The sequence below is a fragment of the Eschrichtius robustus genome, chromosome 2 (assembly GCF_028021215.1).
Source record: "Eschrichtius robustus isolate mEscRob2 chromosome 2, mEscRob2.pri, whole genome shotgun sequence".
Lineage (NCBI taxonomy): Eukaryota > Metazoa > Chordata > Mammalia > Artiodactyla > Eschrichtiidae > Eschrichtius > Eschrichtius robustus.
Window position 1 is genome coordinate 132,965,491 of NC_090825.1, and position 20,280 is coordinate 132,985,770.

Here is a 20,280-nt window from a genome sequence, read left to right on the forward strand (position 1 = left end):
AGGACTCAATTTTGACTTCAATGAAATAGTGCAGCGCAGGGGAAAGAGCTCTGATTTGGGACCCAGAAGAGAGTCCTACGTAGGACTTACTTCCTCTTCTCTTTGAAATTTTTTCATGCTTCTCTGCTTCAGTTTCCTTCCGTGTAGAATAAGGAGCGTCGACTACACCAGCAATTCCTAAATGCCTTCCTGGGGCTAGGGCTGGGCTTCAGGTTCTTGGACCCACCACAGAGGTCCTCATTCTGCAAGTCTTGGATAGAGTAGGGCCATCTACGCTTTGACTAAGCTCTCTGTGGTTCCAGCCCATGGCCAGGTCTGGCATAGACAGACTGGATGATCTCAGAGTTCAAGGTCTTGGTTCTCCAGTCTTCTCCTACCTCCCTGGGAGGTCAGCGTGAGATCTGATTGCTCTCCCACCTTCATTTATGCCAGGCTAACTCCCCTGTCTCCTATCTCCATTTCTAGACCGAACCCTACCTCTCCCATTTTTGACGGCCCCCCCTCCTCCTATAACAGTACTAGCCTCCTCCCTCTACCCTGCCTCCCCTCTAAATATTCACCCTCCAACTCCTTGAAAGAACGCCTAGCATTTATTCTCTCACAATCGCTCAGCGTTGGACTTCAGGGTGTCCATCCACAGAGCTCACCCTGTTCGCTTAGCGGTCCTCCTGCCACAGTTCACAGACACCTGTCTAGATGCCACATCCTACCTGACCAGTATTTAGAATTCCCTCATATTTAAGTACACACTCCATAATCTTTGTCTCCTGGACCACTTCCTACCTCTGCTGTCTCTCTAACTGGCCCCCTGGGCCAGCTTTTCTGCCTCTACTACACCCTCTCCCAATGGAGTCGTTCCTGTAAGGAGGTGGGGTGTCTGCCTTCATCCCACCCTTCCTCTCCCACAATATCTTCAAACAATGCCACAGGAGCTTCAATGACACCCTCTGCTAATGAGACAATAGAATCAAGTGTTTAAGAGCTAATTTTCAAGAGCCAAGAGACCTGGGGTTCCAACTCTGGCAAATGTCTTAACCTCTGCAAACCTCAGTTTCTTCTCCTTTACAACGAATGCAATAATTGAATCTTCCTCACAGATCTGGACGATGCCTCATGATGAGATAATGCACTGAAAGCATGGAGCCCAGCCCTGTCCTATAATAAGCACTCAGTAACTGTCATATTATATTGATAGGCCTGAACTCTCCCTCATGAGATAGTACGTATGAAAGTTTTGGCATAGGGGCAACTCCTTATTCAGCACAGTAATGATTCTTTGATCACAGGAGGTGCCAATCATCAGACACCCAATCCCCACCGAGGCATCCGTAAGTCCGCCCAGCCCCGCATTTCCAACAGCCTGTTAGACATTTCCCAGGGGCACGTCAAAGTCAAGATCACCCAAATAAATTTCACTCTTCCTCCTGGGATTCCTTTACCAGTGAATCCATCACAGCGAGCTGATCTCCCAAGTGCGGAGAATCAGTCATCCTTCCTTATTACTCCAGTCACCAAGTCCTCTCAGTTCAAAGTCCTAAATGGCTCTGACTCTGTCCCTTCGCTGCTGTCACTGCTGCCATCATCCTAGTCGAGACACGCACCTCCTGCCTGAGTTATTGCAGGAGCCTCTCTGCCTCCAGCCTTACTCCCCTCGAATACATCTTCCACACTCTTGCCAGAGCAATTTTTCCTAAAACAGAGCTGAAAATGCCATTCCCGACTCCAAAAACATGACTGGATCCGTGTGACCCTGGAATGAAATCTAAATTCTTCAGCCCATCAATCAAGTCCTTTAAGAACCTAGGCCACTCCTAGCTTCCTGTCTCCATTAGATTAAACTAGACTCTTAAACAATAGCCAAAGATTTCATGCTATTATAAGTCCCCCTATTTCTACTCATGCTGTTCTTCCTGCCTGTTCACCCTTCTCTGCTCAATGAGATGTTCTCATCCATGAAGACCCAATTCAAGGATCATTGAGTGAAATCATCCTGGCCTTTCTTTCCAAGTTAGAATCCTTCTCTCCCTTCTTTGGGCCCCCAGGGCACCTTTTCATACTTCTATCCCAAAACCAAGCTCACTGGATAATTGTTTGCTCTACACAAGCCTGTCTATCCCACCCCTTTAAGAACAGAGGTCAAGACTTCCTCATTTTTATATGTTCTGGGCCCTGCACAGGGAAGCACCCAGGTAAGCCATGTTTAATGAATGACAGATTTGAGAGGCCTTTACCAAATACCATGTGACCTATTTCCATGTATCCAAACCAAATGCCAAGGTAAGGATATAAAATCTCATCTCCAACCACTTTTCCCTCTGAGAATCCTTTGATTCCATGGCAAGGCCAGCTTGCTCTGGACCATGAAGCTTGGGCTGGTTTTGTAAAACAGAAAGATACAGTAAGAGAACAAGAACTCCTAAAAGCACCCCATCCCCACTCCCCCACCATCCAACCCTGGGATGGAGAAAATGCTACTGTAAGAATCTCAGAAAAGGAAATTATGACTATTACCAGAGCAATGTTCATTTTTTTTCCAGTTTTCCTGGGTTGACAGCCAAGTCCTCATGCATATTTGGGGGCATTAAATTTGAAATTATTTCACAGCTTGGATTTCATGCTGTTGATGAGTATAATGATCCACCTGGGGGCTGAGAAAAAGTGAATCCTAATACTTGAGAAGCAAATAGGAAAATCTGCCCTCAGGGAAGCTCTGTTGAGAGACAGTGGCTGATAGTCTTGGGACAAAGGTTAACTGTACGTGGGATCAGGAGAACTGGCCTCTGGTCTCAGCAGCCTCCCTATCACTACAAGCCCTCTCTCAACTCGCTGGCCTTTGCTGGGCCTCAGTTTCCTATCAGTTTTCCACTGACAACACCTCCCCAAGAGTTCACAGGCCCAAATTTAAAACCTCTGAAACCCGTGTAAGAGTCTCAGCTCTCCCTCTGCCTCACTGTGTGATCTCAGAAAAGTCACTCCACATCTCTGAGCTCCATTTCTAGGTAGCCACAGAGTGGAGGTGAGGATTTGACACCTTTGCAAGGGCTTCTTCAGGTGATGTCTGCAGACCAAACACCTTCAAAGCAGAGAAGGGCACTGGAGCAGGAGATACATACTTGGAGGTGTCTAATCAAATAAATAATACAAATCAGGAAGCCCTTGCATGGGACACTCGACCACAGCTCTTTTTCAAGAAAGCTTGATTCCTGAGCCTAAATTATAGAGTGAAGCCTCCCTAGATTGAGTGATGTGAGAAGGACAAAACAACTGAGAGTCATCAGAAGATTAAAGATGTCCACCAGAGGAACAAAACCCATAACTGAGAGTTCCATAGAGCCATGTAATAAGCAGCCAGTGAAAAGCTTTCAGAATCAGATTTATTTTAATAGTGAGTCGAGAATGACTGCCATGAGATTTTTTAAAAAGCTTTCGTCACTTCCCCAAGTTTGCAATTTTGCCACTCATCGGCTGTTTTCCTGGTGCAATTAGCAGTTAAAAAAAATCAAACCAAAAATAAAATAAAACCAAATATAAAAATAAAACCAAAAAGTGTCTCTGCCACGTATGTGAGGGTTTATTCTCTACTGTATGTCTGTCTTTGTGCCAGCGCCATACTGTTTTGATTACTGTAGCTCTTTAATATGTTTTGAAATCAGAAAAAAAAAAAGTGTCTCTGTATTTGGAAGGAAGTGAGTCAGCTGGGAGCTGGTAGATGTGGCCTCTTGCTCCCCAGCCGGCCTGGCCAGAGAATGAAGATGTGTGAGTAGGAAGATCAGCAGAGATGCAGCGAGCAGAGGGGATCAGAATCTGTCACGAGGACTGTCATTTACTAGCCAGTAATTATGGACCAGACATTTTTCTAATGCATTGCCTCACTTAACAGCCCTATGAACCATGTACTATTATCTCCATTGTACATTTTGAGGAAACTGAGATTTCAAAAAGGCTAGAACAAGAACCTGAGATTCTAAAAGAAAAAGATAAAGCATAAAACGTTAGAGGTGGTATATAACCCTGAGCCTTCACATTCCCCAAATGAGGTCTTTTAACCCCCACCTCAGGCTACCGAGAAGAATGTGAGGAGAAAGGACTAGAAAAAAAGGATTTGGGATGTTACTGAGGCACTAAAAGTGAGGCTGAGACATAATCCGCAGAGGATTTAATCCCAAGCCACCCAATTTTATTTAGGAAATGACATGGTGATGTGGGTCTCCTCACCCTAGCTTCAGAGTCCTTACCCAATAGAGATGTTGGGTCACTAGGGAGCAATTTGGGACCATTTCACACATTCCTGCGGCCAAGCAAGAAATGAAATTAATCCTCAGGCTAGAGGGACTGATTTGAGTTCCCAGCTACCTAGAGGCGTAAGAGTTCGTATTCCCCTAACAGACTGCCTTTAGCTGGGGGGAAGAAACCTATGAGAATTTTTATTGTTGTTATTGTTGTTTGTGTTTGAATTATGGTTCCTAATCATTTGGAGCTTTACAGAATTCTTGGAGAATCTAATAAAAGTTCTATACTTTTTCCCCAGGAAAATGTGTGTGCACATATACACACACAACTATATATATATATATATATATATATATATATATATATATATATATATATATATATATATATGTATATAATTTCAGGGGGGTTCTTGTCCCCCCGCCAAGTTCATCCACAGACAACTCCATTTAGGAGTCCATGTACACATTTTAATAATATCCCTGGAAACTGGGTGTGATCCCACCTCTCTCTCTGCACTGCTGTGTGATCTTGGGCAAATCACTCCACATCTCTGAACTCTGTTCCAGGCAGCCAAAGAGAGGAGGTAAAGAATTGCCATTCCAGGTAATGCTAGTTTTAGGGAACAATAATTGTAGCAAGATCCACTTGAACAATTAAAAGCAGCCCTCAACCATGGAAGCCTGGCCATCCAAAAATTACATGAAGACATGAGGAAGGAATTGGGAATATTTAGCCAAGGTAAGAAAAAGCCCACAGAAGCATGTAGGTTCTCTGAAATGGGTTGAAAGCATTTTTATGCAAATGAAGAAGTGGTTTTATTCTCTAAGTGCTTCCAGAGGGTAGATGGGGCGGGGGCAGCCTAGCAAGGGGTCAGAATGGCATCAGAGTTGAGCAGAGAAGGATTAAATCCAGGTCCATCATCTACCAGACAAGATATGTAACATTCATGGACTCTAAAATGGAGGTGATAATGGTATCTATCTCATAGGATTTTGTGAAAAATCAAATGAGGTAATGCATGTAAAATGAAGAGTGTTGAAACAAAGACAGACCTCAGTAGGTGTTAGCTTCTCTAATAAACTCCCTGACCCTCCATTTCTTTATCTGTAAAATGGGGATAATACCTATACCTGGCTAGAAGGTCACTGTTAGATTTAAATAAAACAATACAAGTTAAAACCCTTATACAGCACCTAACACCTAGCTAAATCCTCAGTATGTATTATAAATGTTTCATTACAAAAACCGATGGAAAAAAAGGATGGTAAATGACAAGAGCATGATATTTTATTTCAGACTGGAAGGTAAAGCAAAATAAAATAATACCTAAGGGTATGGAATCAGAACTAGACTTCCTGGATCTGGCACCCAACAGCTGTGTGGCCTTGAAAAAGCTATGACAAATAGAGATTGGAGCATCTGGTAAGAGGGATTGAATTAAGTGGCCCAGGAGAACAGTTGACCCCATGCTGGCACATGATATGTGTTCAATAAACCCTGGCTTCTTCCACAACGAATAGATGTTACACAGAAACTGACAGACCTTCCTATAACCAGCTCCTCTTCAGGAGTGCTGCCTATGGGTATGGGCATAAGTGTTCTCTCTCCCAGGATTTATCAAGCAGGAGTGGAATGAAATTATCAGGGATATTATAAAAGACGGTAAAACATCAGATGACCTTCTGTTCCCTTGCAATTCAGTGTAAAATAGTCCAAGATTTAAATGGAATAAATGAAACATTTTGAAAACTCGTTGCCCATCCTTTGTCACTTTTCTAGTTGCTACCTTCTCTTCTGCCAGAAAATAGGCCTCCACCCTACCGCATCCCATGGACAAAGAAGGTTTGGATCACTGGCACCTTGTTATCAACATCCAGTCCAGGTTTCCCGTCCTCCCACTGTGTGAGTTAGTGCGTGCCAAAGCTTTGCAGCGTGAGATCACCCTTGCATTTCATCTTGATTTAGAGTCTTCCTTCAAAACCTATCTCCCTTCCGCTCACTCTTGTCTGGACCCTCCAATTCCATCTTCAGAGCCTTTGTCAGTGATGTTACATTGCCTCCTTCGCAGAGTTAAAGGATGGCTGTTTTCTGGCTAATAAACATAGAGAAAGACACTCCAACTCTCTGTTAATCAGAACAACAGAGAATGAGATGACATCTTCTCGGGAGATTGAAAAAAATTAAACAAATAGTTATATCGAGTGTGGGGAGGATATGGGAAAGCAGATACTCTGTGGGTGGGAAGATAAATTAGCACAGCCTTTCCAGAGGACAATTTTGTAATAGCTATAAAATTTAGAAGCGCACATTTCAGACTTCCCTGGTGGCACAGTGGTTAAGAATCTGCCTGCCAATACAGGGGATACAGGTTCGAGCCCTGGTCTGGGAAGATCCCACATGCCGCGGAGCAAATAAGCCCATGCGCCACAACTACTGAGCCTGCACTCTAGAGCCCATGAGCCACAGCTACTGAGCCCACGTGCCACAACTACTAAAGCCTGCACGCCTAGGGCCCATGCTCCGCAACAAGAGAAGCCACCGCAATGAGATGACTGCGCACCACTACAAAGAGTAGCCCCTGCTCACCGCAACTAGAGAAAGCTCATGCGCAGCAATGAAGACCCAACGCAGCCAAAAATAAAATATAAATAAATTTATAAAAAAATAAAAGCACACGTTTCTTTGAACCTAGCATTTCCCCTTCTTGGTCACCACCCTAGCTAAAGAAACACTTGCATGAACACTAAGGAGACACCTATAAGGATCCTCACTGCAGAATATTTATGATGTGAAGCTTTGGAACAACCTTAGTGCCCCTCAATGGGGAATGGATACTGTAAGTACCCATAGTAGAAAATACTATACAGCAATTTAACACAGTGATGGAGATCTACATGGACCAAAAGAGAAAGTGGTCCAATGTATAATGTTAGGTGAATAAAAATGCAGAAGGCTGCACACAATATGATAGCATTTAAAAAAAAAATCCACACACAAAACACAACTGTATATTTCTATATCTATACCCACTCATAGGGGAATAGAAAAAGATCTGAAGAATGATCATCTTCAACTAATATCAGTGATTAACTCAGGGGAGGAACTGGGATTAAAGACAGGGAGTCAAAGAGAATGTTTTTTCTACTTTTTAAAAATGTATCCCTAGGGACTTCCCTGGTGGCACAGTGGTTAAGACTCCACGGTCCCAATGCAGAGAGCGCGGGTTCCATCCCTGGTCAGGGAACTAGATCCTACATGCATGCCACAACTAAGGAGCCGGTGAGCTGCAACTAAGGAGTATACCCGCTGCACCTAAGACCCAGAGCAACCAAATAAATAAAAATAAATAAATAGCTTTAAAAAAATGTATCCCTAACAAAAATACACTGGTGTACTATTTGCATAATTTAAAATAAATTAGTAACGTTTTGAAAGATGAATGGTTGCTTTTCCTACTAGCATTCCTAGCTTCAGATCCCAACAGCGGGTTTTCAGAAATGAGGCAGAGAAGGGATGGAGCCAACACTGATGGCTTCACTTTCATCTCAGCTGGCGAGAGTATGTAGGATGTGGCCACAGTGCAATCAAAAGAGCAGAATTCCAAGAAAAGCAGGCAGTTGACAGATTGTTCCCAAGTCCAAAGGCAAACCACTCACAGGAGCACAACCCCCCTACCTCTTGGCTGAGAAATCACCGAGTCACTCGCTTCCCGCATCAATGCCTGGTGTGTTGACTGGAGAACCCAACTTTTAGACCCTGGAAAAAATACAAAGGAAAGGAGAAAACAAACTTAGGTAGATGCCTGTCTTCCTATTTTGCAGGGAGGTGGAGGGGTGGGGGGGGCACTCTTCCCCTAAACTGACTTCTGTCATTAAAAAAAAGGGCTAATGTTTACTGAGCATTTAGTACATGCCAGACGCTGTTCTAAGTCATCTACCTGCATTCTCTCACTTAATCCTCAGAAAGAGACACAGGGTAAATGCTTCATTATTCCCATTTGACCAGTTAGGAAGCCAAGGCCCAGAGAGATTAAGGAACTTTCCCGAAGTCACACAGCAGAGAAGAGGCACAATTTGTACCCAGGCAGTGTGACACCAGAACGCACACATGAACCACTCTATCTTACTTCCCCCCTATACTCTACTATCACAAGCATTGATTTATTTACCTCATAGATGTCTGTTTTCCTCTGCTTGATTATAAGCCCCACTAAGGTAACAGCTACCTTTTGCACGCTTACTAACGTGCCAGGCACTCATCCAAATTTTATATGCATGAAGTTACACAGTGAAGGGCAGAGACCCCCAGGGGAAAGTAGTACAACTGATAACCAAGCCCAGGCAGGCCCCTCTAGCACCTGCAAGGTTGCGAATTATTTTCAGGGTGTTCTCTGCCCCTGGGCACTAGTAAATACCTAAAGAAGTCTGGCTGGATGGATGAAAGGACAAATGAATGAAAGAACTCTCTCTCCACTATAAAGAGCCAAGGAGTCAAGTGAGCACACCCTCTGGGGTTTCAACACAGAAGACCAGTATGCTTGGAATTGGGGGATGAGATAGCCAAGCACCACCCAGCCTAGAGTGGAGAGGCAGATATTCTAGAGATGTGCTACCGTGGAGAACTGCACAAACAAATCAAGGTCAATGGGTCTCTCTCCCTCTCTCAAATCCATAGGGAGGAATGAGCCACAAATGCGGTATTGATACCAATTAGTCCCAGGTGGCCTTCATGGCACACAGGACCCAACAGTCATCTCTAGCCATCTGACTTGGTGACACTCTATTCAGTGTTTCCCTCGGTCTAAGGGGTGAGGAAAGAAAAGGAGAGAACCCCGGCCACATACCTTTGGATGTGAGCAAGGCAGTGTCTGCAGAAGTCGCCTCAGTGCTTCTCTGAGAGGTCCTAGGGAGAAGGACGGTTTCTGATTCTGGAAGAGAAAAAAAGTTTGATAAAAGGCAGCTAAAAATAGGTGTTTGTGCTGAGTGGTGGGATTTGGGGCTATTTTTATAGTTGTCTTTGTAGTTTTCTAAGTTTATTTCAGTTTTTCTTCCAAGGATTGTAAGTAATTTTAGAATCTAGGGGAAAAACTGCAAATGTAGTATTCTAAGATGATTATTTTAAAGACCAAAGGAATAAAAAAATACATATAAAAATTGGCTTAGGGTTCATGGACCTTAGGCGACTACACAGAGTATAATGGAATTAGCCAATTCAATACTGTAAAGTGGTTTAAATTAATCCAGGCCTTATTGAGGCAGCTGAAATGCCTAAGCTTTCAAGCTATCTCATGATTCTTTTCTAATATTCTTACCTCAGAATCAGAGGGTGAAACGTGGTGGGAGCTTTGATAAGCCCCCATAATTAATGGAGCTAGTAATTCAGTGAGAGTTCCAAGATGTAGGATGAAAAAGGATTCAGGATGAAAGAAGGAAGGAAAGTAGGGAGGGAGCTAGAGAGAGAGAGAAAGAGAGAGAAAGAAAGAGAGGAAGGAAGGAAGGAAGGAAGGGAGGAAGGGAAGAAGGAAGAAAGGGAGGAAGGAAGGAAGGAAGGAAGGAAGGAAGGAAGGAAGGAAGAAAGAAAGAAAGAAAGAAAGAAAGAAAGAAAAAGAAAGAAAGAAAGAAAGAAAAGGTAGAACCAGTTCATCAAGGGATATTTTAAGGCATCTGGAGGCCTTTCCTCAACCAATCTCTAATGCCTGACTAGGGACTTAAGCCCCGGCAGGAAGGAACTGGTGTCTGACCCAGGGTGACATTTCCTGGTTCTTTACTAAGTGTCCCCAAGACTCCTGGGAGGTCAACTGGAGAACCAAAAATGCTGACTTTTCAAAAGCACAAAGGGAAAAAAAAAGCAACAAAAAAGGAAATCATAAAACAATGAAAAGGAACAATTTAATGAAACTATACACACACACACACACAGTTATGGGATGAATTGTGTGGTCCCCTCCCACCCCCGCCCCAGCCCTACCCGAAAATTCATACATTGAAGCCCTAACCCCAAGTAGGTTGGAATGTGACTGTATTTGGAGATAGTGCCTTTAAAGAGGTAATTAAGGTAAAAATGATGTTATATGGATGGGCCCTGATCGAATATCACTGGTGTTCTTACAAAAAGAGGAGATTAGAACACAAACACACAAAGGAGGAAGACCATGTGAGGACACAGGGAGAGGACGGCCATCTAGAAGTCAAGGAGAAAGGCCTCGGAAGAAACCAACCCTGCTGACACCTTGATCTCAGACTTCTAGCCTCCAGAATTGTGAGAAAGTAAACTTTTGTTGTTTAAGCCACCCAGTCTGTGGAATTTGTTATGACAGACCTGGCAAACTCATACACAGACACACACACACACATAGACCTAAGAGCAAATTGCTGGGCTGCCCCATTCAGCAGGAGAGCCCTCTTCCAAGGGATCCAAGGTGCATCTGACCAGCAGAAGGGAAAGAATGGCCCGTTGAACCAGGCACCTGCAGTGAGGATGGGCCCTTCTGTGGAAGGCTCAAGGGTCAGAAGTATCGTGTCTTCCTCGTGAAGGGAGCCCCGTGTTGTCAGAGGGCATGCGGCTGCCGTGGTGGGGAGTGCAGCAGTGGTTCTCATCTGAAGCGGTGGTGTGTCTGGCAGGTCAGGTGTAGGCACGACTGTGGTTGTTGGAAGCACAGCTGTGGTTGTCGTCACGGCGGCGGTGGTGGTGGTGGTTGGGCGACGGGTGGTTGTCGAGCGCGTGGTCGTGGGACCTGTACCCAATAGAAGATACGTCTGGTGCCAAGTGGAGACAGAGGAAGAGGGAAACACTACAGATATAGCCGGCATCAGTCCATTTCTCTGCCTTTCTGCTACCTCACCCAGCCCACGAGCCTGGACCACTAAAATGCCCATGAGAAGTGGGTTTCTTAACTCTAGTCCTGGCCTTTCCAACCTGTTCTTCACACACTGGCCAGAGTAATCTTTGAAAATGACAAATCTAATTATGTCAGTCCCCTACCTAAACTTTTTTACTGGGTTCTCCTTGCCCTTAAGATGAAGACACAACCCCCAACCTCACCCTCAGGGCCCCACCTGATCTGCTCTTTCTTTCCCATCTCAGGCCTCCACTCTATTCTCCTCACTTTTGCCCAGCCCACTGGCCTTTCTTCAGTTTTTCCACAGTATTAGTGACCTTCCCTCTGAGGGACTTTGTACCTACTGCTTCATAGACTCTCTCTTCCTTAGATGGACTCCTCCTTAACCCTCATGTCTCAGCTAAAAGGACGCTTCTGCAAGGAGGTCATCCGCATTCGACAATAACAGTGTTTTTTGCACACTCATACTTGACCTTCATAGCGTTTGTTGCATTTCCTAACTACACATTTATTTGTTGATTATTACGGAATGTCTGTTTCTCCTAGTACACTGTAAGCTCCACGAGGGAATGGCTGGTATTTATTTTGTTCTCTGCTACATATCTAATACCTATGACAGTGTCTGGCACATAGTAGGTGTTCCAAAAACATGGCATGAATGAGTAAATGAATGATCCCATCAAAAGTGAGCCCAAACGTAACATTTCAGTCAAGCAAGATGAATAAGCTCTAGCAATTTGCTGCACACATTGTACCCATAGTTAACAATAGTATGTTGTACACTTGAAAATTCATGAAGAGGGTAGAACTCATGCTAGGTGTTCTTTCTACAATAAAAATTAAAATCTAAAGAGAGCGAGTCCAAAGAGTGTAACATAGGGTGAAAATGTAAGTCTCTTTCAGATATTAAAGATGGGTTCATACCAAAACCACTCACCCCCTAAACATTTGAATCTGAGTTCATTAGCCACAGTTATTCTACAGATACCACCCTCTCTTAAATATGCCAAATTTCCACTAACTCTAATGGACCAGAAAGACATCATTAGTTTCAAGTGAACTTAGAAATGTCCTCATAGAGTACTGATATCAACCAATATCAGGCTTGAAAAGCAAAGACTTGGATTGGCATCATTTAACTTCCACAAATCCTAATGATACCTCTATCTCACAAAGTTGCTTTGAGAGAAAAATATACTAAATATATATATATTTAGTATATAAAAAATATACGTTCATATATGCTTGTGAAAGTTCTCTAATTAGAAGCAACCACATCAGTTGTTCTCAAATTTTACAGCACATGAGAGTCACTGGAGAAGCTTATTACTTGCATGGCTAGCCAGAACCTGCCTTCCGAGATGTCAGTCCAGTTACAACAGAGCCCAGGAATCCTCAGTCCTCGGTGCAGGCTGAGCACAGAGCAGAAGTGGAGAGGCTCCATTCCAGACCAGCAGGAACAGTGGTTATTGTTCACATAGTTCAACCATAGGCTGCACTCCATGCAGCTCAAATCTTTATGAGTTGGGGCTTTCCCGGTGGCACAGTGGTTAGGAATCTGCCTGCCAATGCAGGGGACATGGGTTCCAGCCTCGGTCCAGGAAGACCCCACAGGTCGCAGAGCAACTAAGCCCGTGTGCCACAACTACTGAGGCTGCACTCTAGAGCCTGCGAGCCACAACTACTGAAGCCCGCGGGCCTAGAGCCCGTGCTCCGCAACAAGAGAAGCCACCGCTGTGAGAAGGCCACACACCGCAAGGAAGAGCAGCCCCCGCTCAACGCAACTAGAGAAAGCCCACACACAGCAACGAAGACCCAACACAGCCAAAAATAAATAAATAAAATAAATTTATTAAAAAAAAAATCTTTATGAGTTCCACCATATTTCAAATTTCATCAAAAGCAACTGATAGTAACAGAAAGAAAGATCACCTGAAAACTGCTATGACTATCTCCAAATCCCCTGCCCTTTCCCCTCTGCTGGAAGTTGGGCTTATGGACTGAAGCCGATCCATGAACAACACATTTTATCTCGTTCATCTGATGTTTTTTTAAAGTTTGAAATCTTTGCCAACATGCAAAAATCAATATACTTCACATAATAACTGGGAGATCTGAAAGCACTGGGCCCAAGTTTCTGCAATTCCCTAGAGAAGAAGCAGCTGCCCTCTTCAGAGTGACCCTGAATTTCACTGGTTCCCTTCCCTACCCCCCACCCTCTACCCCTCACTCATTTCTGTGGGATTTTTGGCTCCCACAGGCATCTGCTCCAGACTGTGGCTCCTCTAGTCATCAACATGTCTCAGATTTAATCTGCCCACTCATTGCTTAAGCAGCTTCAGCCTCTCCACATACCACCCACTGACTCTAGGACCCGTGACTCGTGAACCTCTCCATCCATAGACACAGCCCCTGTGTGCTCACCTCTCCTCAGCTCCAGGCGGATGTTCTTCTTCACATCGTTGAACCAGCCAGGCACCTCTATGCGGCAGCAGTACACACCACTGTCACCTTCGTTGGTGTTGAAGATGGTCAAGGAGATATCCCCTCTCCGGATATTCCCCAGAAGTTGGTATTTTGGCGACTTCCTCGAGACCACCCTTGTCCCATCGGTGTAGAGAAGCTCGTCATTGCATTTGGAGTTGGGACACTGGCCTTTGCCCCAGCACATGATGTTGCTGTTAGGAGACCAGGATGAGTACATACAGGGCAAAGTCACCGACTGACCCAAAAACGCTCTCACGACAATCTCTGATGCAGCTGGAGCTGTGAGGAAAGATGAGAAAACTAGGTTGTGAGGTACTGAAATCTCTCAAATGTGCTCTACAGGGATTGTGCAGCTAGATGCTTCCAGGAAGATGAAGAGGGTCGTAGTGTATATGTTTCTTTAGCCCAAATTCTGGCCTGCCCTTTGCTGCTGCTAAGCTCCTAACTGCACACCCCTCCATCCCTCAAGTGGAAACAGCTGACCGCCTGAGTCTCTGAACACATCTCCACAGCAGATTTGCTGATTAAAAAAACTCTGACCTTGAGTACCATTCAATAAAACAATAAATTCTCCATGGAAAATCCTGACCCTTTAATCCAATTCCACTGACTCATATAAACAGGTCCAAAACAGCACTCTACCCAGTGTATCTTAATAGGCAGTGATCACCTACTACTGACTTGAATGCCTCCAATGGGTCTCTGTCTGTCTTCCACCCCAGAGTGTTGCTATGGCAGGGAGACAGGCTGTTGAACTATATCCCATTGTCCTCGTCTCCTTTTAGTATTGGAGATAGAAATTAATTGCTCTGGACCATTTGTTTGTTGTTAGAGAATGTGAACTTAGGTGGAGTTTGTGGATTTTTTTTTTTTAATGTTAGAACTGGAAAGGAATCACAGGAATTCTTTGGAATGGCAGCTGTGACATAAAGATGCTGGTGATTAGGTTGACCATGTTAGCTATATGAAATAGAACATAGCACCATTTTTAAAATGAAGTATCTGTGTTTCCCAACTTCAGCAGCTCATCAGCATGGCCTGGGGAGCTTGCTAAAAATACCTATTTTCTTGCCCAACCCTGAGTCAGAATCTCAGAGGCCAAGGCCCATGGAAATGTACATAACCAAGGTCTCCAGGTCGTTCTGAGGTCACTGACCACCCACTCTGTTTGAGGACCACTGGACAGCCTCTTCTAAGATAACTTCCATCTCTGAGAATCCGTGAAAGTTTTTCACTGCTGCAAATGTTAAGCCCTCTGATTTAATTGAGCATCAGTGATTGTTCTCAATCAAACCATGCTATTGAGAGGAGAGCCAGGCAGGCTATAGCTCCAGAGTGTCAGGATGACATCCTGCTCCTTCTTGAGTACCTAGATCCTTTTTTTTTTTTTTATTTTTTTAAACATCTTCATTGGAGTATAATTGCTTTACAATGGTGTGTTAGTTTCTGCTTTATAACAAGTGAATCAGGTATACATATACATATATCCCCATATCTCTTTGCTCATTGTTTTCTTCAAGGTACCCTCCAGTAAGACTCTCCGTTCACTAACTCTGTTAACACCGTTGGCTAAGTTGTGTAAGACATGGCCAGTAGCACCGTGTTCCTCCCTGACCCTAGGCGTCAGCAACTTCCAGCTATCCTTCTCTGGGAGAAGGTGAGCATGAGCCCTAGTAGTTGCCCAGGTAGTAAGCCAAATGACGTACTCGCTGGGTTTTGCAAAGTTTGCTCTCATGATGAAAGGTCATTCCAAACTCAGACCCGCCTGGAGCCTTCCCTAAACTCATCGTCTCTTTACTTTGCCACAATGGAGCTGTTTCACAGATTGTACATGCTGCGGAAGCCCATTTTGCCCCCCATGAAGCCAGGGAAAAAAATAATTGTCTTCAACCTCATCTGTGATAGCAATGCAGAACACATGCACCAAAAACCAATGACTTCTAAAATAGGAGCTTGTTCCTATGAATATTTGGTAAATTAATAAAAAATGTGGGACACAATTATTTCTACTGGAGATCCAACAGTCTACTATCCCAAGTATCGCAGTATAGAAAGAGGCATCCTACTACTCAATAAGGAAAGACTCGATAGAAAAACTGGCAAAGGCAACAAACACATGAAAGAATGCTCAACATCATTAATCATTAGAGAAATGCAAATCAAAACTACAATACGATATCGTCTCACACAGGTCAGAATGGCCATCATTACAAACAATAAATGCTGGAGAGGGTGTGGAGAAAAGGGAACCCTCATACACTGTTGGTGGGAAAGTAAATTGATATAGCCACTATGGAGAACAGTATGGAGGTTCCTTAAAAAACTAAAAATAGAACTACCATATGACCCAGCAATCCCACTACTGGGCATGTATCCTGAGAAAACCATAATCCAAAAAGAGTCATGTACCACAATGTTCATTGCAGCTCTATTTACAATAGCCAGGACATAGAAGCAACCTAAGTGTCCATCAACAGATGAATGGATAAAGAAGATGTGGCACATATATACAATGGAATATTACTCAGCCATAAAAGGAAATGAAATTGAGTTATTTGTAGTGAGGTGGATGGACCTAGAGTGTGTCATACAGAGTGAAGTAAGTCAGAAAGAGAAAAACAAATACTGTATGCTAACACTTATATATGGAATCTTAAAAAAAAAAAAAAAGAAATGGTTCTGAAGAACCTAGGGGCAGGACAGGAATAAAGACGCAGACAAAGAGAATGGACTTGAGGACACGAGGAGGGCGAAGGGTAAGCTGGGATGAAGTGAGAGAGTGTCATGGACATATATACACTACCAAATGTAAAATAGATAGCTGGTGGGAAGCAGCCGCATAGCAGAGGGAGATCAGCTCGGTGCTTTGTGACCAGCTAGAAGGGTGGGATAGGGAGGGTGGGAGGGAGGGAGACGCAAGAGGGAAGAGATCTGGGGATATATGTATATGTATAACTGATTCACTTTGTTATAAAGCAGAAACTAACACACCATTGTAAAGCAATTATACTCCAATACAAACGTTAAAAAAAAAAAAGAAAAACTGACAAAGGACAAAACAGGCAATTCATAGACAAGGAAATATGAGTGGTCAGTAAATTTCAACTATTAGACTGGCAAAAAATTAGAATGCTGATGATATGACGTGTTGGCTAGACTGGGAGCTGGGCAATGACTTAGCCTACTGGAGTAAACTGGAGTGAAATGGGGTGTGAATTGGTACAGCCACACTCTGGGGAAATGTGGCAGTTTTGGTTAATACTCAACATGCAAGTGACCTAGCTAAGCCTGGGCAATATCATGGTTTGTTATTTGCTCTAGAAAAGCACAGATGCTCAAAGAAGCCTATTGGCAAATGTTTACTGCAGTGTCATATGCGTGTGAATGAAATGAACAGTGTGTATATGGGGAGTGGCTAACCTATGGCACAGTCCTTCCGTGGAACCACAGTGTACAAGACTGATAGAATTAGACAGATTTATATCCATCGGCATGAAAACTGCAAGCCTTATTAATGTATGAAAAAGAGAAATTTCAAAATGACACATAAAATACAAAACGATTTAAAAAAATAAATAAACCAGTTTGCAGGTTTTTGTGGGCACAGACATATGAAAGTAAACGTAGAGAAAAGTGGCTGGTGGGACATACACCCAACTCACTGTGTCAGCAGCTCCCTGATCAGAGGAAAGGGACTGGGGTTGACGGCAGTAGTCAAAAGGGATTTAACTTGATAACATTTTAATTGTTCCACCAAGGGTGTCTCTGTATTACTCATCAGATTAAAAATTAATGTTAAAAAAAAAGAAGCAGGTGTGGCAGAAAAACACCCATCAGGCTTACACTGAGAATCTCATTCTGCCAGTTACTGCTTTTGTCTTTGGAGGAAAGCCACACTAATCCTGACCTCATTATCCTCATAAGGCAGAGGGGGAAGATAATGCTCGCCTCAGAAATAGTTCTCAAGTTCACAAGAGATGGAGTATTAAATGCCACATGAAATTAATAAATTATTAGTACAAATAACCAAGCATTTCTGATCTTAGAGATAGGATAGGAAACTGTTTCTTTCCAGCTGCAAAATTATCTGAAGCAAAGGAATCATTGGTATTAAATCAATTTCTCTTTTGGGGAATTACCCAGGATGGTGGGTACGACCTAGGTTCTGGTGCCAGCTTGGTTCCTTCTCTAGCTGGTGACCTTAAGCAAGGCCTTTCTCGAGTCTGGGTCTCAATTTCCTCATCTACAGAGTGAAGGGTTTGATCTGGCATCTTTTAAGAGCACATTCAGTTCTGATCACCAATGAGTCTGAGCAGTCACTGCCTTCTAAAATGGTCATTTTAGAAAAGGCACAAATGAAAAACAAACAGATCATCCACCAGGTGCTGCCTTCTTCAAGTAGGGTTGGAGAAGCCCACTCCGTCAGTGTCCAGCCAGTAGCCGGAAAGGTGGCCAGAGCAACTTTCAGCATCACCAAACCCTCCACACCTCCAGGTCCCAGGACAAGGTAAAGACCAGGCAAAAACAATGATAAAGAAAGGGACAGGAACTGCTTTCATTCCACTAACTCCCACAGGGTATCTGGGGAGAGAGACAGTTAAATGAGCAACTACTACAGGGCTACAAGTTCTCTAATGGGGGGACTCCAGGGAGGACAGGAACTCATAGCAGAAACACTTAAACCAGTTTGGAGGCTATGGGTAGTCAGGAAAAGCTTGACTTAGGTGGAGACCTGAGGATGCATGGAGTTCTAGAGGAAAGAAAGGCACAAAGAACAGTATGACAAAGGCTTGTTTTTCGTGGAATGTAGGTGTTTTCTCACGCAGCACATTTGAAAGATTCATGTGCAGAAACTATGAACTGTTAAAACTGCAAGGGACATTAGATATTGTCTAGTTCTAGAATCATGGATTGTTAAAACTGGTCTTTTCCAGGTGCCTCATTTCTTCCATGGAAGGGCCATAGTCGCCAGTGTCAAAAGTTAATGACCAAGGGCTTCCCTGGTGGTGCAGTAGTTGAGAGTCCACCTGCCAATGCGGGGGACACGGGTTCGAGCCCTGGTCCGGGAGGATCCCACATGCCGCAGAGCAACTAATCCCGTGAGCCACAACTACTGAGCCCATGTGCCACAACTACTGAAGCCCGCATGCCTACAGCCCGTGCTCCGCAACAAGAGAAGCCACCACAATGAGAAGCCTGCGCACCACAATGAAAGAGTAGCTCCCGCTCGCTGCAACTAGAGAAAGCCCGCGCACAGCAACAAAGACCCAAAGAAGCCAAAAATAAATAAATTAATTAATTAAAAAAAAAAAAGTTAATGACCAAGATGCAACTTCAGCTCAGCCCAGAGCATTCCACCTGTATAGCAGCAGGATGTGAAGGTCTATACTGGTCCACACCTAGTGTGTGTACATTTGCATCATCCAAAACCTGGAAACAATATGCAGAAAAGGTAAACCTCACCTGGACGCCTGACCCCCAGCAAAATAAAACAAACCAAGAAGCAAACAAAAACTCCTAAAAATAAAGAGAAAAATAAGGATTATAATAAGGGGTCTTAGCAGAACAAATTCCCCTGGCTCTGACTGTGCTAGTAAAACCTGCAAAGGACATTTCTTTTCCCCATGTTATCTGACCCCTTATCTCTGTGTCTCTCCTTAAATTACCATTCCTGGTATGAACATAAATATCCCCACCCTAAAACTCCCAAACCAGTCTCAAGATAAACCCTGTATCACAAAGGAAGGGAGAGACCTTCCAAACAAGAGAAGCTGAGTGGATGCAGGAGTGAAATGGATCAGCCATGGAAATCCGGGAGGTGCCAAACCTCCAAGGACACCTGGATGGAAGGTCTGAGAACACTTACTCAGATAAAGCCGCCCGAGCTCAATCACCAGCCAGAGAATCAGAGGCCCTTTGGACATTTTGGTTGTTGGCAGGCCCCAGGAGTCTGTCTGTCTGTCCAAATTCCATTTCTTATACACCAGTTAATGCTGACAGGGCGGGACCTTTAGGTTTCACTTCTCTTTTTGCCTCATAATCTTCCCTTTCCCCCTCCTGAATGGCCTCCCTCAATCTGGGATGTATGATAAAATGTGCTGAGCACTTTTCTCCTGGCCATTAGTGTGTGTGCAAACATGTGGAGTGATGGTGTGGGCGTGCATGTACTCCGTTGTCCACTCATATAGGGGGATTTCCTACACGTACATGAGCATCTATGCTTGCGTGTATGTGCACTCGTAAACTGTGCATCAGCCATGGTCCTCCTGGCTACCATGCAGCTTACAATAAAATGCAATTAACTCTCCCCTCTGGCAGTGGTTTACACACAGATTCCGCATGTGAGCCAAAGGCAAGTTAGATGGGAATTTGGCTCTGCCCCCATTCTGGGTTCTCCCTCACCCAGCCCCTTGTGCCCCTTGCCCTGATAATAGAGAAATAAAAGCAGGGCTGCCATCAACCATCACATAAGCCAAAAACACCATTAGAGTTTACTGGGCAAGGAAAGAGGTTCACTAGAGGAAGCATATGGTGATAGTTACCAGACAGGCTCAGGTAACAAACAAGCTCAAGGTCTGGGCCCAATTCTACCACTTGTTAGCGAAACCACTTGATGGGGAGGAACACAAGACAATTCATGAACTAGATTTCAGGGCTTGAACTACATGATATTTAAGGCCCTTCTGCACTCCATGGATTCAACAGTATATCCAGACCCACAG

General features: G+C 44.0%; 1 protein-coding gene across 1 annotated transcript in view; it reads right to left on the bottom strand.

Moving 5' to 3' along the window:
• Window positions 1–19,482, bottom strand: part of TIMD4 (T cell immunoglobulin and mucin domain containing 4) — a 33,790-nt gene extending 14,308 nt beyond the window's left edge. The window contains exons 1-5 of the mRNA XM_068534564.1: window positions 19,425–19,482; window positions 13,496–13,837; window positions 10,700–10,966; window positions 9,077–9,160; window positions 7,909–7,989 (exon numbers count right to left, since the gene is read on the bottom strand). Coding sequence (XP_068390665.1) covers window positions 7,909–7,989; window positions 9,077–9,160; window positions 10,700–10,966; window positions 13,496–13,837; window positions 19,425–19,482 — 832 coding nt within the window. The remainder of the gene's footprint in view (window positions 1–7,908; window positions 7,990–9,076; window positions 9,161–10,699; window positions 10,967–13,495; window positions 13,838–19,424) is intronic.
• Window positions 19,483–20,280: the final 798 nt, after the last annotated feature.